The sequence below is a fragment of the Ranitomeya variabilis genome, chromosome 2, assembly GCF_051348905.1.
Source record: "Ranitomeya variabilis isolate aRanVar5 chromosome 2, aRanVar5.hap1, whole genome shotgun sequence".
NCBI lineage: Eukaryota > Metazoa > Chordata > Amphibia > Anura > Dendrobatidae > Ranitomeya > Ranitomeya variabilis.
The window spans coordinates 799,932,473-799,958,055 of NC_135233.1; the positions used below are offsets into that span (position 1 = coordinate 799,932,473).

General features: G+C 44.3%; 1 protein-coding gene across 3 annotated transcripts in view; it reads right to left on the bottom strand.

Annotated features, from left to right (window-relative positions):
• Nucleotides 1-25,583, bottom strand: part of DDX43 (DEAD-box helicase 43) — an 84,595-nt gene that overhangs the window by 48,721 nt on the left and 10,291 nt on the right. For 2 of the 3 annotated variants that reach the window (XM_077289896.1, XM_077289895.1), the window contains exons 3-4: nucleotides 20,868-20,982; nucleotides 2,806-2,922 (exon numbers count right to left, since the gene is read on the bottom strand). In XM_077289896.1, coding sequence (XP_077146011.1) covers nucleotides 2,806-2,922; nucleotides 20,868-20,982 — 232 coding nt within the window. Of the gene's footprint in view, nucleotides 1-2,805; nucleotides 2,923-20,867; nucleotides 20,983-21,375; nucleotides 21,451-25,583 lie in introns of all 3 variants that reach the window. The other variant, XM_077289894.1, reaches the window with a different exon arrangement.

Genomic DNA, 25,583 nt, shown 5'->3' on the forward strand with positions numbered 1-25,583 from the left:
TACTCAGGACAAACTGGACAACAACATTTGGGGTCCAATTTCTCCTGTTACCCTTGGGAAAATAAAAAATTCTGGGCTAAAAATCATTTTTGAGGAAAGAAAAATTATTTTTTATTTTCACGGCTCTGCGTTATAAACTTCTGTGAAGCACTTGTTGGTTTAAAGTGCTCACTATGCATCTAGATAAGTTCCTTGGGGGGTCTAGTTTCCAAAATGGGGTCACTTGTGGGGGAGCTCCAATGTTTAGGCACACGGGGGCTCTCCAAACGCGACATGGTGTCCGCTAAAGATTGGAGCCAATTTTTCATTCAAAAAGTCAAATGGCGCTCCTTCCCTTCCGAGTTCTGCCGTGCGCCTAAACAGTGGTTTACCCCCACATATGAGGTATCAGCGTACTCAGAACAAATTGGACAACAACGTCCCTGGTCCAGTTTCTCCTTTTACCCTTGGGAAAATAAAAAAATTGTTGCTAAAAGATCATTTTTGTGACTAAAAAGTTAAATGTTCATTTTTTCCTTCCATGTTGCTTCTGCTGCTGTGAAACACCTGAAGGGTTAATAAACTTCTTGAATGTGGTTTTGAGCACCTTGAGGGGTGCAGTTTTTAGAATGGTGTCACTTTTGGGTATTTTCAGCCATATAGAACCCTCAAATTGACTTCAAAGGTGAGGTGGTCCCTAAAAAAAATGGTTTTGTAAATTTTGTTGTAAAAATGAGAAATCACTGGTCAAATTTTAACCCTTATAACTTCCTAGCAAAAAAAAATGTTGTTTCCAAAATTGTGCTGATGTAAAGTAAACATGTGGTAAATGTTATTTATTAACTATTTTGTGTCACATAACTCTCTGGTTTAACAGAATAAAAATTCAAAATGTGAAAATTGCAAAATTTTCAAAATTTTCGCCAGATTTCCATTTTTTTCACAAATAAACGCAGAAATTATCGACCTAAATTTACCACTAACATGAAGCCCAATATGTCACGAAAAAACAATCTCAGAATCGCTAGGATCCGTTGAAGCGTTCCCGAGTTATTACCTCATAAAGGGACACTGGTCAGAATTGCAAAAAACGGCAAGGTCATTAAGGCCAAAATAGGCTGGGTCATGAAGGGGTTAATATATAGGGACACCTCTAGCATGCGGTAACAGCAAACTTACTGAACAGATAGCCTTGCAATCCTCTCAAACCCCCGAAGCAACTGTAGAGGGAAATCTCCATTTATCAATCATCTGATTAAGGCTGCCGTCACAACCTCAGTATTTGGTCAGTATTTTACATCAGTATTTGTAAAAAGCAGGAGTGGGTGATAAATACAGAAGTGGTGCATATGTTTGTTATACTTTTCCTCTATTTGTTCCACTCCTGGTTTTGGCTTACAAATACTGATGTAAAATACTGACCAAATACTGCTAGTGTGACGGCAGCCTAAGAATCAGAGCAGTTAAAGGGAACCTGTCACCACGTTTTTGGAAGATGGGATAAAAATAGCGTTAAATAGGGGCAGAGGTGGGCGTTACAGTAGTGTGTTTGTTATGCGTTTATTACCCACCTAAGTTGCCGAAATACCTTTGCAAAGTCTCCGTTTTCGCCTGTCAATCAGGCTGGTCTGGTCAGATGGGCGTGGTGTCTTCCCCCAGATCTTGTTTAGTTTTCCGTTGGTGGCGTAGTGGTGTGCGCATGCCCAAGGTCCCGAATTCTCTGCCAGGGGGATTTCAAAGAGCGCGGTGTCCGTTATTGCATTGGTGATCGGTGGGCGCGGCCATCTTCCTTTGGCCGCGCGTGCGCAGAAGCGGCGCTCTGCTGGCCGCGGCGCTCTGCTGGCCGCGGCTTCAGGAAAATGGCCGCCGCGATATCCATCTGCGCACGTGCGGCATCCCGCGGCCATTTTCCTGATGCCGCGGCCAGCAGAGCGCCGCTTCTGCGCACGCGCGGCCAAAGGAAGATGGCCGCGCCCACCGATCACCAATGCAATAACGGACACCGCGCTCTTTGAAATCCCCTGGCAGAGGATTCGGGACCTTGGGCATGCGCACACCACTACGCCACCAACGGAAAACTAAACAAGATCTGGGGGAAGACACCACGCCCATCTGACCAGACCAGCCTGATTGACAGGCGAAAACGGAGACTTTGCAAAGGTATTTCGGCAACTTAGGTGGGTAATAAACGCATAACAAACACACTAATGTAACGCCCACCTCTGCCCCTATTTAACGCTATTTTTATCCCATCTTCCAAAAACGTGGTGACAGGTTCCCTTTAAAGTACAAGATACAACAGTGAGCAACCAAACCCACTCTCTATTGCGGGTCGCAGTATGGAGTACGGTGGTACCATCAGCTGTCAAAAGATAACAAACAATCTGTTGGAAACCCTACTTAAATGGAATTCTTAGCTACAGAAAAAGTGCACTCAATTCTTATACAGATGAGGGAACTTAAGTTATTTTCTCAAGCACAGTTACAGTGCTAATATGGTTTTTACTAGTCCCCCAATTTCACTGTATAGCACGTTTAGTATGCATTTGTGGTGATAGACTCCCTTTAGAGTGTAGCACATGGCTAATAGGATGCTCTGTTCTTGAGTGTACCTTCTGCCTCTGTCAGCAGTCATCTGTAGGATGCATTTAGAAATACAAAAGCCCCCAAATCACTGCGAAGACATGCAGGGAAAGACTCAAGAACTCAGCAGACTTGTACCACTCACTCAGTTGTACTGTTTAAAGTTTAAAACGACTTGTACCCAATCCATTTCCTTCAACAAATTCAAAAGGACAGTGTAAAATCACATCAAAACACACAAACCTGCCCATTTCTCAGCTTGATATTTATCTTGATTTTCCCGAATTAAAGCCCAATTTATCACTGGTTTTTCTTGAACCTTAATAGGAGTAGAGTTGGAGGAATAACGGTCCTTGTGTCCTGCATTTAGAAAATATGCGGCTTACATTAATCAATTACAAAAATACATTAATAGAGGTTAAAGTTACGGTACTTAACACAGTATATCTCAGATGTGATCATCAGCGTGCTAGGTCTAGTAAAGGTTAATGAGATAAGACCGATATCATGTAGTCACCCTGCAGCTCTGGACTTGATGTATCAGGTTTGCCCAGTGTTCCTTAACATATAGCTAATGTTGTTTATGAACAAGTTACTTTAACTATTTGCACAATTTAACCATAACCCAATTCATGTTTTATTCTGCAAAGGGAATTTGTCACCATGAAAAACATCCTGCAACTACATGACCTTGGCAAGGTTGACTTTCCGTGACCTTCTCCCTTTTCTCCCCTTGAATAAACACGCCACACCAGTACTTATGGATAATAACGGCCACAGCAGCCAATTTATTATTATTAATCATAATAATAATATTAATATTAATTATAACACTTGGTGGGGCCCTCGAAGCTAACCCGATCCTGGTCTGGTTATTAAACCGTCGGCATTGCCTCTTCCCCAGCCTTACTTCCCGCCGCGTTTTCCTCCCGGCTCGGGAGCACCATGACTTGAGGGAAGAGGTTGCCTCCACACCGTTAAACCTGTACCCGACTTCCATCGTCGGGTACCCACCCATCGGTACCGCGCACCCGACCTCCAACATCGGGTGGCCCTCCGGGTCCCATGATAATGTGACCCCGACTTGCCTCGTCAGGTATCACCCAAGTCTCACCAGACCAGTAACCATCCACTGTAGGGGGGGCCCGCAATGCAAGACCCCCCCATACCGAACTTTTTTGCCTGCTTCGAGGACCCACCAGCGCTCAAATCACTTTTCGTTGATTCTAACAGAACCTCAGGCTCACGAAGAGCCATCCGCCACCAGTCAGGAGAGGAAAAACCCCCTGTGGGGGAAACCTCCAGGGAACCATGGCGTTGGATTGCCCTTCCCCTGGGCTTAGAGGTAACTGCCAAATTAAACACGTTTGCATAATTATCCTTCATATCATTATTCGAATAGTTGGTCCGGCTACTGCGACTCAGCTGTTCTTCTCCTCCTCTGGGATGGGTGGGTGGGGCTTCGTTGTCCTGCCGTCCTGGGAGTGAAAAGAGGGTTATGGCTAATCCCTGCGTCCTTTTATCCCCTTGACCCCCCTTCCCCCCCCCATGCCTAGGTCACTTCCCCTATGTCATTTCCCCCTTTGTCAATCCTTTTACTTCCTCCCCTCCTCCTTCTTTGTCATTCTCCCTGCCTTTTCCCAAAAACCCAATCACCTGGTCACTGGCAACCTGCTCGGTCATGCCCCCCTCCTTCCGACCCTCCGTGCCTCATCCGGGGGTTACTTGACCTTGGCAAGGTTGACTTTCCGTGACCTTCTCCCTTTTCTCCCCTTGAATAAACACGCCACACCAGTACTTATGGATAATAACGGCCACAGCAGCCAATTTATTATTATTAATCATAATAATAATATTAATATTAATTATAACACTTGGTGGGGCCCTCGAAGCTAACCCGATCCTGGTCTGGTTATTAAACCGTCGGCATTGCCTCTTCCCCAGCCTTACTTCCCGCCGCGTTTTCCTCCCGGCTCGGGAGCACCATGACTTGAGGGAAGAGGTTGCCTCCACACCGTTAAACCTGTACCCGACTTCCATCGTCGGGTACCCACCCATCGGTACCGCGCACCCGACCTCCAACATCGGGTGGCCCTCCGGGTCCCATGATAATGTGACCCCGACTTGCCTCGTCAGGTATCACCCAAGTCTCACCAGACCAGTAACCATCCACTGTAGGGGGGGCCCGCAATGCAAGACCCCCCCATACCGAACTTTTTTGCCTGCTTCGAGGACCCACCAGCGCCACACCGAGAGCACCTGACCCCCCTTTCAGTGCTCGAGACCCCACCAGACCGCCCTGCTGTGGCCCTCCGTATCCCCTCTCACAAGCCGTCAATCCACAAATCCATCCCTATAGTGTTCAAATGCACTCTATCCCCTAACCAGCAATCTCTTTCCGTAGAATCTAAGCCTGCGTGACATATTGCCAGCCCCTCTTCCCATTTCCTTCTAGGTACCATGTCAGACCACACTAGCCTCATACTTGGATACGCTAATTCCAGCTGACGTACATCCCTTCTAATGTTGGAACTCAGTCATTTTTTCAAGCTGGGTCCCAGGTCATTACCCCCTGCACGTACTACTAATATATATCTGTGGTCCCTTAAAGGTACACCGCCCGAGCTACTTGTATAGTACCCGGCCCCATGTTAAACCCTTGTTGCCCAGCCACCTAATCACTGCCCTTACTCTTGCAAAAACCAACTGTCTCCCACCCGTCCGTCTGTCAGCCCACTGTGCTCCTCAGAAAACGTATGAATGTCCTAAAATCCAAATCACGATCGGGCCTTGTCCTGTAACAAACCAAAAAGAAATTATTGCGGGGCACCATATCCAGGACAGATTGCTGCCTCATAACCTGATGTCGTACGTAAGACTCCGTTGGCACTCCCCTGGCCATTAAACATAGTTGGTCACGGGCTCAGTCCCCCACCACGGCCTCTGTTGCCGCCCCCAATCCAAAAGGATTTCCCGTGTATTTGCCAGGATCCGTGCCTGTCCCCACCAGGCATTTCCAGAATACTTTAATAAATTGCTACTTGGACAAGAAGGACCTCTCCTCGTGACATAGCAGCGGTTCATCCCGTTGAGGCTTGGCGGCCAAGACTATCATAAAACACTTCCAAGGACACCTGATAGAACCGCTGACCTTTTCCAATAGCACCCTTTTCTTTTTTTTTTTTTTTTTTTTCTGATATATAACTGTAATAATTTCTGCCTAGCCATGATGTCTTTAGCTAGATTGCCCCCACCTCTTCGCTCCGTCTGGTGCTTCTAGTTCCCCTATCCTCATTGCTCCGAAAAATGCTGATGTGAATGCCAGGCTAAACAGGCCCACCTCAAAACGTGACATGCACCCCGCTTCTAAATGTAATCCAGGTTCTCCAATAAACCAAACGGCACAGGCCGCCTGTTATCCTTCCTGGCTTTCTCCTTTCCGGACACCCTTAATGGCCTGTCTTACTAAACCATTCTTTTTTAAGTCCGATCTGTTCCCCAGTTGAAGCCCGAACACTAACCGTGAAATTAATTGATTTTTTCTACGCTGTAGACCACTTACCAACCGTGGCCTGCCTAATTCCCATCAATAAAAAATCCCTGTCTGTTAAGTCCTCCCTCCCTTGTCCCAACCAGTATTACCCCAGCTGCCATGTGCAAAGATAAGCCGTTCACGTGCTACTTGCTAAGGATGAATTGATCAGTGGCTTGGCAGCCCTGATGCCCCCCTCCAGAGTCCGGGAGGGCAGGGTAGGCCCGTTTCTTCTGCTTCCGGGGCCCAATGTCTGAAACCGCCCTCATCCTAGCTGCTTCCCGTGGCTGGAGGGCACTGGGAATAGGCCTATTGTCCTTTGTGTTAATGCACATGATCCCTTTTTCCTTTTGCCACTCCTCCGGACTGAAGGTCCCCCGATTAGGTATACCGCTCTTCAGTTTATTGCACTGGATTACTACTTGTGCAGAAGACAGCCTTAAAGAAACAAGACTTGGTCAGTATAACAGTCCATAACATCAGACTATACGCATTAGACCCCTGCGTCCTGCGTTGACTAATTCCTCATCCACTATATTACCTACTTTACGGTAATTCATCTATATTACGGTCAACCATATAGGATAAAGGCACCGCTCATGACTTTTCCTGTCCTAGCAATTGAAGCAATTGCCTAATTTCCCAGGGTGTTAAATAAAACTTGTTGTTTGTCTGCTAGCCCTTAGTAATGGCCAGCAGTGTTATGTCCTTAAATTTTTGCACTTCCATTTGCTACTTCCCGTGGTGGGACTAGAACCGTGATCTCCCATGCTGCAAGCAGCAGTCTTAACCACTGGGCTACCGTGCTGCTTAGGTTTCTGCCTGCCCTCGGTAATGCTGGCATGTGTGTTTTTTGGCCCTGCTTCTTGGTTGCAGCAGAGGCTATACCCATTAAACACGGACCCTTTTGGCTCTGCCTCTTGGCCATATATACTGGGCTTCTGGAGTATGGATATATAATGTACATCCCCGGGTAGCACTATACTTTCAGGGTCCAATTATACATATAGAGGAAGTGCCATATAAACTATTTAGATTGTGCGCCCCAATGTGGACAGCAATGACAATGTGTCCCCACTGCAACGCGCCGCGGACATGCCAGCGTGACACAAAGACCATTTTCATTATTATTATTATTATTATTATTATTATTAAGTCCACCCATATCCTGTGGGCCAGCCATAAGTCTGGGGTAAAAGTATACATATATAGAGCCGAACGTACCGGGGGACACCTGCATATATTATAGCTCAGGAGGTACAACAGATAGGGAGACTGCTATATTTATCTATATAATGTAGGAATATTTCCAGTATGTAAGTCCGCAAGGACAGGGTCCTATCCCTTCTGTATCAGTCTGCCATTGTAAATTTGTTTACTGTATCTATAATCCTGTATGTAACCCCTTCTCATGTACAGCACCCTGGAATTAATGGTGCTATATAAACCAATAATAATAATAATATATGCCGAGGTCCAGCCGTATACATACACATATATATATATATATATATATATATACATACATACATTCACACCCACACTGATGTGCAGCTATTCTCAGGGGTACAACATATAAAGGTGAAGCGAATATATTCCCAGCAGAACTGGCATGGATAGATAGCCTCCATATAGACCATACGTCAAGCATATAGCACAGGGCCGGCTTCCCCCTTCCCTTGGGAGTGTGTGTGCAATTCCCCTCAGGGCCTCACCCCTCCCCCAGCATACAGCCTGGTGTAATGGGGATCATAAAACTGGAAGTACCGGTTGGGACACAAGGTAATAGCGTCTCTTCAGTAAAGGTGCTAAGATGGTTGTAGTATATACATGGCTTTATGCCCTACACTATACTGAATTATCTGATATATTAGCAATGAATCATGCAAAATATCTGTAGATCCGCCCCACGTATATATACATATACATACCCGCATAAACCCACACTCATATATTTATATGTATATACGCCCACGTATATATACCCATACATCCCGTGTCCCACAATAGGCCTTGTACGCTCCAGAAATATCTGGATAATGTAATATCGATATATCCGCCATGAGTCCTACAGCAATATGTATATACCATCATGTATTAACCCAGTGTCTATGATATATAATAACACTAATGCATGCAGCTATTAATAGAGAGTGGTATTGATGTAACCCCTTTGCCCATAAAATTAATGGCGGCATATATATCATCTAATATCGAAATATATAATCCAGAACCCATATTTCGGATATTTTTCCTATTAGCACTTGTGATACGCCTGCTATCACCCTTACCAGTAAAAGTATGCATACAAGCGCCACCTTACCAGTAAAAGTATGCATACAAGCGCCATGCACTGTACTGTGGTATCAATATATACCCCTGGCCTCAATTGCAGCATATACATACATGCCATGCACTATATTGAAGCATCCCATATATTCGCCATGCACTCATTTTCCATATGTATATCTCATCGGCATACACCAACATGCTACCGTATCTATAAATAACCCCAGTCCCATGCATACCCTATGGCAGTATGTGTATATATATCCTGCTTTGAATAATCAGGTAGTAATCCAAGGCATAACAGCCATGCAGTACATAATATAACATCATTGTCTATATATATTACTATACATGTACCTGTGTCTGCAGCCCTGCCACGGGGACGCATGAGGCAGGTAACATATAGAGATCCCTGAGGACACAGATCTCCCAGGATATAATGATCCTATATATATATACCCTGTACATATATATATAACAAATCCCCAGTGTGATCATTTATGTTGTGTATACTCCTCTGGACCTCTCATGGTGAGAGTAGTATGGCCTGTGCCATCTTCTGGCTGCCAGAACACAGACACTGGGGAACCAGGCCACCATTACCACCGGAGTGCCAGGCGAGGCAAATAAAAGCACAAATCTGCCCCAAAATCCACCAGAGTTGGTACAGATTGGCAGTCATGGATTATCTTACAGTTACAAGCTATGCCGCTATTTGTGAACACACCCCAAGCAGGAAAACTCCATGTTGTTTCTGCCTGAAGACACTATATTGTATATTGTGTACTGTATATATGTACCCGCATCCCCCATACTTATATCCCCCATACTTATATCCCCCATATTATACTCCCTGAAGCAGCAGACATGCTTCTTTGTTTGTTTGAAGGAAAGTGCATGTGAAATGATGAGGGGAGTAGTTGTTCTGAGGATTTCTGTAATGTCCTTCCACTTGAATCTCCGGGAGGTGTGGTATCTTGCTTGCTGTCCATTGTCTTTCCAGAAGTCTTCTTGCTTGCTTCAAAGGCTTCTGTTGGCTTCGTTGTCCTGCCGTCCTGGGAGTGAAAAGAGGGTTATGGCTAATCCCTGCGTCCTTTTATCCCCTTGACCCCCCTTCCCCCCCCCATGCCTAGGTCACTTCCCCTATGTCATTTCCCCCTTTGTCAATCCTTTTACTTCCTCCCCTCCTCCTTCTTTGTCATTCTCCCTGCCTTTTCCCAAAAACCCAATCACCTGGTCACTGGCAACCTGCTCGGTCATGCCCCCCTCCTTCCGACCCTCCGTGCCTCATCCGGGGGTTACTTTACATTGATAGCTGAAGAGAAACAGATTATCACCATGTAATAAAAGTCTCTGAAGACATCTTTGTGGTCCCGGAGTAACGGTACCGTCACATTAAGCGACGCTGCAGCGATATAGACAACGATGCCGATCGCTGCAGCGTCGCTGTTTCGTCGTTGTGTGGTCGCTGGAGAGCTGTCACACAGACCGCTCTCCAGCGACCAACGATGCCGAAGTCCCCGGGTAACCAGGGTAAACATCGGGTTACTAAGCGCGGGGCCGCGCTTAGTAACCCGATGTTTACCCTGGTTATCAGTGTAAATGTAAAAAAAAAAAAAAAAAAACACTACATACTTACATTCCGGTGCCTGTCGCGTCCCCCGGCGTCCGCTTCCCTGCACTGTGTAAGCGCTGGCCCTAAAGCACAGCGGAGACGTCACCGCTGTGCTCTGCTTTACGGCCGGCCGGCGCTGACAGTGCAGGGAAGCGGACGCCGGGGGACGCGACAGACATCAGAAAGTGAGTATGTAGTTTGTTTTTTTTACATTTACAATGGTAACCAGGGTAAATATCGGGTTACTAAGCGCGGCCCTGCGCTTAGTAACCCGATGTTTACCCTGGTTACCAGTGAAGACATCGCTGGATCGGTGTCACACACACACACCGATCCAGCGATGTCAGCGGGTGATCCAGCGACGAAATAAGGTGCTGGCCTTCTAGCTCCGACAAACTATATCACAGCAGGATCCTGATCACTGCTGCGTGTCAAACACAACGATATCGCTATCCAGGACACTGCAACGTCACGGATCGCTATCGTTATCGTTGTTAAGTTGTTCAGTGTGAAGGTACCTTAAGGCTACAGACAGCCCATGCTCTACAACAATAATGCATCTAGGAGTCTAATATACTGTTTTCACAGCTTAGAATTTACAATACAGAACACAGACTTGAAGGGATTCTCTGAGAATATGATAAAATGGCCCCACAGTTTCAACTGCAGCCCATACTTGTCATTTGTGAGGACAAGATGCAGACAGAAAAAACTCCCTCCCGACACTTGTATCTCAACGGACAGAGGCACTAGATCATTAAACCACAACTCCATCAGCACAGGGTTGTGACAAGAAATAAATGTTCTCCACCGCTGAGGGGTTTTATCCCCAGCTTCATGCTCTCCCATGCATACTTTTATGTTTGCTATGCAGAGTCACACTGACAACTTTATAGCAGGGTATGAGAGACATGCTGTGCAAGGAGGACATGCTGGAGAGAAAAATTACTTTGTGTACAGGAAGTTATCTTTTCTAATGACAGGACTGCTGACAGATATTGTCCTCTGTCATTGAGACATGTCTCAGATTAAGGGTTTCTACAGTCTGCAACCCATCTTGACACATGACCAAGATGAGCTTCAGTTTGAAATATGCTCGAGGGAGGAGCATTTCATTACATTCTTGGAGAACTCCTAGGAATATTTGTCCACGATAATCATGCAGTGTAAACATGCTGCTGATCACCCAATGAACTAGCAAGACGCTTATTTGTAGAGTGAAGTGATTTTTAGTGGTTCCTACATATGCATGTGCATGTGCTCCCATTGGCAGGTAATATGCACCACCTGTCAAGGACTACTGACCAAGATCCACAAAAACACATTACAGCCCTTCCGAGGAAGCCCATGCGAAAGGTGCGTCAGGGCTGATGGTTCTGACACAGTGCAACGGGCGAGTTACTAGTACCCCGACAGTGACAGTTTATCCAGTGTTTGTGTGTGCATCTGTTATTTCTATTATTTCCAATTGTTGCATACCATGTGTACAAACTATCACTTCGTCTCCAGAGTCCCCATGCATGTTTTTATTACTCAACATATACTTTTTGAGCCACATTTTGATATGCGTTAATAAAAGTAATTATTTATCTTAGTGAACTTTGACTCAATGTTCTTTTGAAGGATTCATTTTTAGCCATAGGAGTTGTTGCTCTTTATATAGGGTGGCCATTTAGCGGATCATTGCATCTCATACCAAATAAAGTAACATTGTATAATTTCGGATGATTTAATAATTAATGTGAAGACTATAGTGTTTCAGTAATTCAACACTCCATTTTAATGAGCAAATACAAACACAAATCCAAACAAAATTGTTCCTTTGATCCATCTGCAGCAAAAGTAAAAATGCAGCTAGGGAGCCTGGCATTTCACCCACAATGTACATCCAGGACCATTTTGAACCCAGTCTAGGGATGCGGTCGGGTCTCCTGGACCAGAAGTGCCTTCCGGCTGCTAAATGGACAGGCACATGAAATGAATGGCTCCAGCACAGCACAATTTGAGTGTCTGACATATCTAAAGAATTCATTTCTGTGGCCTTGAAACTTTTTATGCTCTACGAAATTACATGTGGATCTACTTTAGCCTTTCCTGAGAATCTGTAGATTTTACAATGTCCTCACATCCAGCGTCTGTCCTCTGTTGCCACCTAATGAACATTTAATAGTAGCACAGATCTTCTGAAAAGGAATACAGCATCACTGGTGTGTAACTACTAGCCTGGCATATCCTTTTGGAATGTAGTATTAAAAGTACCTGGAGTTCATCATCCTGTGGGGTCCACAGTCACAGAGTAAATACCTATCTTTCCCCAATTCCCTGCCTTGTGTATTGCCTGCTAACAACTGGGTTGTGTCATGCTATATCCTCCTGCAGGATGAGCCGTTCTAACAGCCAGAGAGGGGCTGGAAGGCTCACTGCCTTCATTTGCACTGCCCCGCAGGAAGGACCCGTTACTCTGCACTCAGAACATTCTGCTCCTACACACAAAAGGAGAGTATTGGTAATCTGCAAAGATTACGTTCTCTCAGCCCACATATGGTCTGACTCCAGGAAATACACTCTTCAGTGAGACCCTATGTGAATATGGTGATCCAGGGAGGGGCACTTTATATTTGTTCATGCGATGATCAATAGCGATGTAAAATACTGACCAATGTGTGAATGTAGCCTACAGAGGTATGAGATATCATTGTGTGAGTTTACTGTACTAACAGTTCCCTAATCACTAGTCTAACGATTGCTCAGTGAATCAGGATGCTTACGTCAAGGTTTAATGTGTCTTAAGGTACCTTCACACTAAGCGACTTTGCAGCGAGAACGACGACGATCCGTGACGTTGCAGCGTCCTGGATAGCGATCTCGTTGTGTTTGACACGCAGCAGCGATCTGGATCCCGCTGTGATATCGCTGGTCGGAGCTAGAAGTCCAGAACTTTATTTTGTCGCTTGATCACCCGCTGTCATCGCTGTATCGGCGTGTGTGACGCCGATACAGCGATGTGTTCACTTGTAACCAGGGTAAACATCGGGTTACTAAGCGCAGGGCCGCGCTTAGTAACCCGATATTTACCCTGGTTACCATTGTAAAAGTAAAAAAAAAAAAAAAAAAAGAAAAAGAAAACACACCAGTACACACTCACCTTCTGATGTCTGTCACGTCCCCCGGTGTCCACAGGGTTAAAACTGCTGCCGAGAACTTCCTGCACTGAATGTGTCAGCGTCGGCAGTAGCAGAGTACAGCGGTGACGTCGCCGCTGTGCTCTGCTTTACTGCCAGCACTGACACAGTCAGTCAGTGCAGGAAGCTCTGGGCAGCAGCGCGTAACCCTGTGGACGCCGGGGGACGTGACAGACATCAGAAGGTGAGTATGTTCTTTTTTTTTTTCTTTCTACTTTTACAATGGTAACCAGGGTAAATATCGGGTTACTAAGCGCGGTCCTGAAGACAGTTTCAACGATGCCGAAGTCATTCCCCTGATCGTTGGTCGCTGGAGAGAGCTGTCTGTGTGACAGCTCCCCAGCAACCTAAACAGCGACGCTGCAGCGATCGGCTCGTTGTCTATATCGCTGCAGCGTTGCTGAGTGTGACGGTACCTTTAAAGTACAAAGGATACAGAGAGCACAAGAAATTCCCCCACTGTATTACAACTATGAGGGGGCGATACCACCTGACCAGCCATCTTGGTGTCATTTAAATACAACAGGTAGATAAGTGCAGTTCTTTGATCATAAGTGAGATACATTGTCTCCAGGCTGAAGGCAGAAATAAACCACGGAAAACTTAAATGAGGTATAAATGAAGAGATGTATTAACCCCTTCCCGACCTTTGACGCAGCGTATGCGTCATGAAAACCAGTGCCAATCCGACCTGTGACGCAGCATATGTGTCATGGCCGGATCGCGTCCCTGCAGGCTGGGTGAAAGGGTTTACTCCAATTTCACCCGACATGCAGGGACAGAGGGAGTGGTGCTACAGCCCAGGGGGAGTGGCTTCGCCCCCCCGTGGCTACGATCGCTCTGATTGGCTGTTGAAAGTGAAACAGCCAATCAGAGCAATCTGTAATATTTCACCTATGAAAATTGGTGAAATATTACAATCCAGCCATGGCCGATGCTGCAATAGCACCGGCCACGGCTGGAGACCCCGATCTGGCCCCCCTACCGACTGGCGGCGGCGATCTGCAGCCGCCGTCAGTGTTCCCTACCCCTCCGTCCTGTCCTAAGCGCCTTCCTCTCCCCTCCCCCGTCCTCCCCTCCGCCCCCCCCCCCCCCCGCTGTCTGATCGCACCCCCCATACTTACCTAGTCCCGGTGTCCTCCGTCTTCTCGCATGGGCGCCGCCATCTTGGAAAATGGCGGGCGCATGCGCAGTGCGCCCGCCGAATCTGCCGGCCGGCAGATTCGTTCCCTGTACATTTTGATCGCTGTGATAAGTTCTATCACAGCGATCAAAATAAAAAAAATAAAGAATAGTAAATAAACCCCCCCCCCCCCCTTTTATCACCCCCATAGGTAGGGCCAATAATAAAATACAGAAAATATATTTATTTTTGTTTTTTCCATTAGGGGTAGGGGTATGGTTGCACTTAGGGTTAGAATCAGGGTTAGAATTAGGGCTAGGGTTGGAATTAGGGTTAGAATTAGGCTATGTGCACACGGTGCGGATTTGGCTGCGGATCCGCAGCGGATTGGTCGCTGCGGATTCATAGCAGTTTTCCCATCACGTTTACAGTACCACGTAAACCTATGGAAAACCAAATCCGCTGTGCCCATGGTGCGGAAAATACAGCGCGGAAACGCTGCGTTGTATTTTCCGCAGCATGTCAATTCTTTGTGCGGATTCCGCAGAGTCTTACACCTGCTCCATAATAGGAATCCGCAGGTGAAATCCACACAAAAAACACTGGAAATCTGCGGTAAACCCGTAGGTAAAGCGCAGTGCGTTTTACCTGCAGATTTTTCAAAAACGGTGCCAAAAAAATCTGCACACAAATCCGCAACGTGGGCACATAGCCTTAGGGTTAGGGTTGGAATTAGGGTTAAGACTAGGGTTAGGGGTGTGTTGCGGTTAGGGTTGGGATTAGGGGTGTGTTGGAGTTAGAATTGAGGGGTTTCCACTGTTTAGGCACATCAGGGGGTCTCCAAACGCGACATGGCGCCACCATTGATTCCAGCCAATCTTGCATTGAAAAAGTCAAATGGTGCCATCTCCCTTCCGAGCCCAGACGTATGCCTAAACAGTGGTTTACCCCCACATATGGGGTACCAGCGTACTCAGGAGAAACTGGACAACAACTTTTGGGGTCCAATTTCTCCTGTAACTCTTGGGAAAATAAAAAATTGCGGGCTAAAAAATTATTTTTGAAGAAAGAAAAATGATTTTTAATTTTCACGGCTCTGCGTTATAAACTTCTGTGAAGCACTTGGGGGTTCAAAGTGCTCACCACACATCTAGATTAGTTCCTTGGGAGGTCTAGTTTCCAAAATGGGGTCAATTGTGGGGGAGCTCCAATGTTTAGGCACACAGGGGCTCTCCAAACGCGACATGGTGTCCGCTAATGATTGGAGCTAATTTTCCATTCAAAAAGCCAAATGGCGTGCCTTCCCTTCCGGGCCCTGCCGTGCACCCAAACAGTGGTTTACCCCCACATATGGGGTATTAGCGTACTCAGGACAAACTGGACACCAAGATTTCGGGTCCAATTTCTCCTGTTACCCTTGGGAAAATAAATTCCGGGCTAAAAAAATCATTTTTGAGGAAAGCAGAATTATTTTTAATTTTCACGGCTTTGCGTTATAAACTTCTGTGAAGCACCTGGGGGTTTAAAGTGCTCATTATGCATCTAGATAAGTTCCTTGGGGCGTCTAGTTTCCAAAATGGGGTCACTTGTGGGGGAGCTCCAATGTTTAGGCACACGGGGGCTCTCCAAACACGACATGGTGTCTGCTAAGGATTGGAGCCAATTTTCCATTCAAAAAGTCAAATGGCGCTCCTTCCCTTCTGAGCCCTGCCGTGTGCCCAATCAGTGGTTTACCCCCACATATGAGGTATCAGCGTACTCAGGACAAATTGGACAACAACTTTCATGGTCCAGTTTCTCCTTTTACCCTTGGGAAAATAACAAAATTGTTGCTAAAAGATCATTTTTGTGACTAAAAAGTTAAATGTTCATTTTTTCCTTCCGTTTTGCTTCTGCTGCTGTGAAGCACCTGAAGGGTTAATAAACTTCTTGAATGTGTTTTTAAGCACCTTGAGGGGTGCAGTTTTTAGAATGGTGTCACTTAGGGGTATTTTCAGCCATATAGAACCCTGAAACTGACTTCAAATGTGAGGTGGTCCCTAAAAAAAAATGGTTTTGTAAATTTTGTTGTAAAAATGAGAAATCACTGGTCAAATTTTAACCCTTATAACATCCTAGCAAAAAAAAAAATTTTGTTTTCAAAATTATGCTGATGTAAAGTAGACATGTGGGAAATGTCATTTATTAACCATTTTGTGTCACATAACTCTCTGGTTTAACAGAATAAAAATTCAAAATGTGAAAACTGCGAAAGTTTCAAAATTTTCGCCAAATTTCCTTTTTTTCACAAATAAATGCAGAAATTATCTACCTAAATTTACCACTAACATGAAGCCCAATATTTCACGAAAAAACAATCTCAGAATCGCTAGGATCCGTTTAAGCGTTGCTGAGTTATTACCTCATAAAGGGACACTGGTCAGTATTGCAAAAAACGGCCAGGTCATTTAAGGTCAAAATAGGCTGGGTCATGAAGAAGAATGAACATAAAATATAGGTCCAAAAATAGAGAGGTATAAGGCCGGCGTCACACTGGCGAGTTTTACGGACGTAAGAGCGCAGAAACTACGTCCGTAAAACTCGTATAACATACGGCACAATGATTCTCAATGGGTCTGCTCCTATTAGCCGTATTTTATGGTTCAGTATTATACGGCTTTCTACGGCCGTACAAAATCGCAGCATGCTGCGTTTGTCAGCGTACTGCGCAAAAAAAATCGCCAATGAAAGTCTATGGGGGCGAGAAAAATACGGATTCCACACGGACCAGCAGTGTGACTTGCGAGAAATACGCAGCGGTGTTAGTGAAAAGTCGGTAATTCAATTGCCGGCTTTTCATTTCTCCTGCACAAACCCGACAGGATATGAGACATGGTTTACATACAGTAAACCATCTCATATCCCCTTTTTTTTTGCATATTCCACACTACTAATGTTAGTAGTGTGTATGTGCAAAATTTTAGCGCTGTAGCTGCTTAAATAAAGGGTTAAATGGCGGAAAAAATTGGCGTGGGCTCCCGCGCAATTTTCTCCGCCAGAGTGGTAAAGCCAGTGACTGAGGGCAGATATTAATAGCCAGGAGAGGGTCCATGGTTATTGGCCCCCCCGTGGCTAAAAACATCTGCCCCCAGCCACCCCAGAAAAGGCACATCTGGAAGATGCGCCTATTCTGGCACTTGGCCACTCTCTTCCCACTCCCTGTAGCGGTGGGCTATGGGGTAATGAAGGGTTAATGCCACCTTGCTATTGGAAGGTGACATTAAGCCAGATTAATAATGGAGAGGCGTCAATTATGACACCTATCCATTATTAATCCAATTGTAGGAAAGGGTTAAAAAACACACACACACACACACACACACACACATGATTGAAAAGTATTTTAATGAAATAAACACAGCGGTTGTAATAATTAATTGTTCTCTCAAATCCATTTGCAGTCCCTCGCTTGGCAACATAATAAACGCACAAGATACATACCTTCTGATGTACTGTCAGGTCCAACGATGTAATCCATCTGAAGGGGTTAACTAATATTACAGGCAGGAGCCCTGCAATAATGCAGCTGTGCTCCGTGCTTGTAATTCCCCTGCGAATGAATGAAATGTAGGTCATTGACCTACATTTCATTCATTCGCGGTGATGCGCCCTCTGGTGGATGTTCTCATGAACTGCAGCCTGGGAACTTTTTCCCACGCTCCAGGTCATATGAGGACATCCACCAGGGGGCGCATCACCGCGAATGAATGAAATGTAGGTCAATGACCTACATTTCATTCATTCGCAGGGGAATTACAAGCACGGAGCACAGCTGCATTATTGCAGGGCTCCTGCTTGTAATATTAGTTAACCCCTTCAGATGGATTACATCGTTGGACCTGACAGTACATCAGAAGGTATGTATCTTGTGCGTTTATTATGTTGCCAAGCGAGGGACTGCAAATGGATTTGAGAGAACAATAAATTACTACAACAACCGCTGTGTTTATTTCATTAAAATACTTTTCAATCATGTGTGTGTGTGTTTTTTAACCCTTTCCTACAATTGGATTAATAATGGATAGGTGTCATAATTGACGCCTCTCCATCATTAATCTGGCTTAATGTCACCTTCCAATAGCAAGGTGGCATTAACCCTTCATTACCCCATAGCCCACCGCTACAGGGAGTGGGAAGAGAGTGGCCAAGTGCCAGAATAGGCGCATCTTCCAGACGTGCCTTTTCTGGGGTGGCTGGGGGCAGATGTTTTTAGCCACGGGGGGGCCAATAACCATGGACCCTCTCCTGGCTATTAATATCTGCCCTCAGTCACTGGCTTTACCACTCTGGCGGAGAAAATTGCGCGGGAGCCCACGCCAATTTTTTTCCGCCATTTAACCCTTTATTTCAGCAGCTACAGCGCTGAAATTTTGCACATACACACTACTAACATTAGTAGTGTGGAATATGCAAAAAAAAAGGGGATATGAGATGGTTTACTGTATGTAAACCATGTCTCATATCCTGTCGGGTTTGTGCAGGAGAAATGAGAAGCCGGCAATTGAATTACCGGCTTTTAACACATATCGCGCTGAATGAAATCTAAATACAGAATATATATATATATATATATATATATATATATATATATATATATATATATATATATATATATATATATATATATACACTGTATATATGTTTTCCAGAACATTTGAGCACATAAATCCATTAGATGTCGGTTTTGCAAGCCTGCGCGAAAATCTCGCAGTACGGATGCCATACGGATTACATACGGAGGATGCCATGCGCAAAATACGCTGACACACCCTGACTACGGATCACTATTTTGGGAACATTTCACCGTATTTCGGCCGTATTACGGCCGTAAAATACGGACCGTATTGTCTTACGCCGAGTGTGACGCCGGCCTAAGGCTGTGTTCACACATTGCGTTTTTGCTGTGTTTTTTCCCCTAAAGCAAAAACCTGCTCTCTTGACAAGTAAAGAAGCTGCTTACAAAAACCAGATCTTGCAGAGCTTGCTTTTTTTTTTTTTTTTTTTTTTTTTTTTTTTAAAGGGAACCTGTCACCCCGTTTTTTCGGTATGAGATAAAAATACTGTTAAATAGGGCCTGAGCTGTGCATTACAATAGTGTAGTTTGTGTACCCCGATTCCCCACCTATGCTGCCGAAATACGTTACCAAAGTAGCCGTTTTCGCCTGTCAATCAGGCTGGTCAGGTCAAAAGGGTGTGGTGTCCTCCCCCAGATCTTGCGTAGTTTTCCGTTGGTGGCGTAGTGGTGTGCGCATGTCCAAGTCCCGAATCCTCTGCCAGGGGTGTAAAAACAACAGCGATGTCCGTTATTCCATTGGTGGTCGGTGGGCGCGGCCATCTTGCTTTGCCTGCAGAAGCGGCGCTCTGCTGGCCGCGGCTTCAGGAAAATGGCCGCGGGCATCCGCGCGTGCGCAGATGGCTATCGCGGCGGCCATTTTCGTGAAGCCGAGATGCGAATTCTGCTTCACGAAAATGGCCGCCGCGATAGCCATCTGCGCACGCGCGGATGCCCGCGGCCATTTTCCTGAAGCCGCGGCCAGCAGAGCGCCGCTTTTGCAGGCAAAGCAAGATGGCCGCGCCCACCGACCACCAATGGAATAACGGACATCGCTGTTGTTTTTACACCCCTGGCAGAGGATTCGGGACTTGGACATGCGCACACCACTACGCCACCAACGGAAAACTACGCAAGATCTGGGGGAGGACACCACACCCTTTTGACCTGACCAGCCTGATTGACAGGCGAAAACGGCTACTTCGGTAACGTATTTCGGCAGCATAGGTGGGGAATCGGGGTCCACAAAATACACTATTGTAATGCACAGCTCAGGCCCTATTTAACGGTATTTTTATCTCATACCGAAAAAACGGGGTGACAGGTTCCCTTTAAGGTCTCTCTTGTGCATGCTAATAAAGTTCAGAGCTCCCCCACCCACAAAAAAAATAAAATAAAAAAAAACAAACAAAAAAAAAAACAACAATTTAACTTCCTTAGGTTTCTGCACCAAAAACTGTGTCTTGTGCTGCATTTTGCTGCACTTACTCATTATTTGCTATGGGTGAAAAAACACTGCAATTACGCTGAAAAAATAGTGACATGATGCAGACTACAAAAACACAGCAGTTTTCCAGGCCAGTCAAGAAAATAAAACTAATGTGTGTTCATGGGATTTCTGAAATCTCAAACTTTGCTGGTACTGTAAAACTCAGCTGAAAATTTGCATAAAAAAAAAAACACTGCAAAAACAACCTGTGAACACAGCCTAATCGGTTTCCTGGGCTTCTTAGACATGGAATATGTTCCACTTTTTTTCCTATTTCATGCAGCTATCGTCACTTTTAAAACTTGGGTGCAATGTCAGTATTTGTTCACTTTGCAAATAATACTAAAGCAAAATTTATGAAGTGCCAACAATTTGGGAAGACATGAGAAGGGAAGAAAAAAAAAAAAAAAAAAAAAAAACTCATAAAGCTTGCGACACTGTGCTAACTGGTTAGAATCTTATTTATAAAATAAAGTTTACTCACCAAATTCCGGGGTATCATCTCTTCCTACAATATTTTCGATCAACTCTTTGGCTTTACTCTGTTGTTCACAATTTCCAAATATCTTTACTACCGATTGGTATCCTTCATTCACAATCTAAACATAAGTAAAATGCAACAAGCTTATAAAAGAAAAGTTTTGCCCCAAAAGACTGATGACTTATCTATTTTAAAGATATAATTCTTGAGTCGACTGTCAAAGCGTAAATACAATTAAAATCTCCCCAATGTTCCTTGGGGGAACATTGTTTACATGTGAATCACGAAGTGAAATGAAAGAAACAAATACAGTACTCTAGTAAAGATGAATAATGGTCCCATATTGGCTTTTGTTAACGTTCCGCGTGCATGCCAATCAATAGCCTCAGTGACAGACAGTCTTTGACAGCTTTATCTGTATACACGCTTTTACAGTCAATTATCGGACCATCCACTGGACTGAGAATCCCAGAAAGAACAGAGGTTTAATGTTTAAACACTTAATACTCACAAAACTAGATCTAATTTGCTCAGCTTCCCCCAAGGTGTATGCAGATTGAACTGCATTTTCGTGGTAATAGGTTCCCTTTAAAAATGAAAAAACTAGCTTTGGTTTGAAAGATAATTTTTCTATTCTATCAATTCTAAAGTGATCCCAAACTGACATATGAACAGAGCCTAAGATTTTACAGGCAATAATTGCAATAAGGTCATTCCATGTCAAGTGAACCAATGATTTTTACCACTATATTTTTAATTCTTTTGAGATTTTGTTATTTGGTAATAGTGTGTCAGAGAATGCAAAATGTGAAGAAGAAAAAAATTCTAGATTTTTTTTTTTATTTTTTATTGATTTTCAAAGTTCGGAAAAAGTGCGAATTTCGGTGTTGCCTGCCTTTACATTTCTCCCCATAACTCAGGCTAGAAAAGAGATAGAGAAACAAGAGAAACAAAATAAACACCATTCTACTCAGAATTGTACAGGCTTTCACCAGATATGTCACAAGAGTATCTTTGATAATATTTTACCTATGCGAATGCAAGCGCAAAACTTGAAAACGCATTTCCGAAAAAAACGTTTAATTTAAAAATTTCAAAAACTGCACATGTGCCTGCTATGCTCCTATTCACATCTGTACCAAAATACAAGCTGGGATTGTGATGGGATCATATTTTAAAAAATAAAACTATTACAGTGTCAGTTCAAAAATCTTGATTTCAGATCTGCTCAGCTTGTGGTCTAACAGTGTGAGGTCTATATTTACCAAATAATCCATGATTGCTAGATATTACGGTATTATTTATTATGTTACAGAGTATTAGAAGCAGGAGAGGACAGAGGAGGAAGCTTTGTTAGGGCTGAGAATGACCAGGGGTAGACGGTGACTGCAGAACAGATGACAGGCCAGTAGCTCGGGCCTCCACAGACCGTATTCACACCAAATCTTATCGCCCAGGCAACTCCTCAAATGGAGAGAGAAAAATATTCTTACCATCCAGTTCATGTGTTGTACAAACCAGGACTACGAAGAGGAGGAGGAGAGTTTGTTATATCGTTTACAGGAAGCAGAACCCATCACAGGGACTCAGCAATACCGGACTGTCATCCCATGTAGTGGAAATAAAGACAGTGACGTCCATGACGTGGTAGAAGGCGGCACAAGATTGGCAATGGATGACAACTGGCTATGTGACCTGTGAATATGATCGGCGCTGGTGGCGGCTACTGGACTCTCCAAAGATTGTGAAAATGAAGACGTAGAAGTGACTTTTCTGCACCGTCTGGTCCAGCGCCGTCCTTTGTGTATCCAAGAAAACCAGACATTGTAAAAGTGAACAAAAATCAGATATAACTCAGGTGGAGCCGAGCACCATGACAGGCCGTCCATACTCTGACACAGAAGGAAACGGCCATTGCTAGTGAGCGCTTATGGGCAAGATGACATTTCATCCTCTAGAAGGGACACTGATGATAGAAGGCCAGTGTAAAAACCTACTATTAATTGTTTGATTAGTTTATATTTTATAGTACGAGGATTTAACTACTGGACTATTCTTCTTAAACACTTCAGAAATGACATGTTTAGTGATATAGTAGACAAAAAATTGTTCCATGTATAAATAGGTGGTAAAAATATTGGTTCTTTTATTCTTGTTTTTAACATATAATTAGGATCAGACTGTATTTAGAAAACCACACTTGAGGATGTGATCACCTTTTATCTTTTGGCTTGTTCAATGAATTCAGGTTGAAAATGCTGAGCAAGTAGTTATGATGATTAAGGGTACTTTCACACTGGCGTTTTTTGTCCTCCGTCGCAATGCGTCGTTTTGGTCAAAAAACGCATCCTGCAAAAGTGCTTGCAGGATGCGTTTTTTCTCCATAGACTAACATTGGCGACGCATTGACACGTCGCAACCGTCGTGCGACGGTTGCGTCGTGTTGTGGCGGACCATCGGCAGCAAAAAACGTTGCTTGCAACGTTTTTTGGTACGTCGGGAACGTCTTTTCCGACCGCGCATGCGCGGCCGGAACTCCGCCCCCTCCTCCCCGCACCTCACAATGGGGCAGCGGATGCGCTGAAAATCTGCATCCGCTGCACCCGTTGTGCAGCGCAAACAACGCTAGCGTCGGCGCGACGCACTGCGACGGGCCGAGTACGATGCTAGTGTTAAAGTAGCCTAAGATGCATTTATTCTGGCACTTTGTTTTTTGTGTTTCTTTATTGTTACATATAAATGTTGAATGCAATAAGTTGTAATTTGAAAAGAAAAAAGGAAGAAACTCACACAAACATAAAATCAGATGATTCAAGGCTTAAAAAAAAAAATACAAATGTGATAGATCCCAAGTTGAATCCCTGTACAAATGTAAACAAGGACACAAGTGACACACATGCATGTTTTCACAATTTTAAAACATACGTTTTTTTCAGAATTGCGCATCAAAATTTTTAATTTGATTTCTCCAAAACAAAATATAAAGAAACATAGTCTTGTGACATATCAAATGAAAGCCGGTACCGTTCTGAGAAAAATGATGCCTCTCCCACCTCTATATCTTAATTCTAGCCCGAGATATGATACAAAATGTAAAGCCATACCAGGCCAAAATCCATGCTTTTTCAAAACTTTAAAAATCTGTAAAAAATTAACTGATGAAGAAAAAAATTCTAAACTTTTAATTTGTAATTAACTAAAGTTGTACTTCATAAAAACAAAAAATAAAAAAAATCTAAAGACGTAAGGTAAAAAAAATATTCATATTTGGATCACTTGATATGGAATGACCCAATATCTGGAATCTCCACATACTTGGCTTAAATGAAGATTAAACCACATCTCTTCATTAAAAAGTGACCAGCTCATAAACTTGTGCCCAAATAACGTAACCTACATGGAAGCCAGTTTGATATGAAAATAGCATATACAGTGGGTATGGAAAGTATTCAGACCCCTTTAAAATTTTCACTCTTAGTTTCATTGCAGCCATTCGGTAAATTCAAAAAAGTTCATTTTTTTTCTCATTAATGTACACTCTGTGCCCCATCTTGACTGAAATAAAAAAAAAAAAAAAAAAGGTAGTAATTTTTGCAAATTTAAGAAAAACTGAAATATCACATGGTCATAAGTATTCGGACCCTTTGCTCAGTAGCCACTGTATAAATTGAATTGTAAATATTAAATATGTGACTTATTTACTGATGAGGATGATAGGGCTGAGCAAAATCACCACTGATGTACCATGACTGTGAGACAAAGGCTGTGTACACAATTGTGTCTTGTAATTCTGTTATTAGGAACAAAAACAGAGTTCATGGCCAAAGCTGATCTACTGATACAAATGAAGTGCAGAACCCATTTATTATTACAATGTCTGTCTGGGTTCTGTTGTGCAAGATTTTATTATGGGAGAAATACACCTGTTGAGCAGGACTATTTCTTCCATTCTAAAAACCGACACAAAAGAACTCCGACGGATGCCATAACAATGGGGCCCCTCTGCTCCAGTTTGCATCAGTTGTGCAACAAATATATTTGCGCATGAATTCTATTTTTCTATTAATGGAAGGAGGACAAAAAAAAAACAAAAAGAAAAAAAAAAACGACTCTCAAAAGAAATTTAACCCCTCTGTGACCTTTGACGTACTATCCCGTCGAGGTGACCTGGGCCTATCTGACCCTTGACGGGATAGTACGTCATAGCCGATCGGCCGCGCTCACGGGGGGAGCGCGGCCGAGTGTCGGCTGCATATCGCAGCTGACATCCGGCACTATGTGCCAGGAGCGGTCACGGACCGCCCCCGGCACATTAACCCCCGGCACACCGCGATCAAACATGATCGCGATGTGCCGGCGATGCAGGGAAGCATCGCGCAGGGAGAGGGCTCCCTGCGGGCTTCCCTGAGCCCCCCGCAGCAACGCGATGTGATCGCGTTGCTGCGAGGGTCTTACCTCCCTCCCTGCCTGCTCCAGACCCGGATCCAAGATGGCCGCGGATCCGGGTCCTGCAGGGAGGGAGGTGGCTTCACAGACGCCTGCTCAGAGCAGGCACTGTGAAGCAGCCTGCACTTCAATCAGATCGGTGAGCTGTCAGAGTGCTATGCAAACTGGCAGATCACCGATCTGTATTGTCCCCCCCTGGGGCAAAGTAAAAAAGTAAAAAAAAAAATTTCCAAATGTGTAAAAAAAAATAAAAAAAAATATTCCAAAATAATG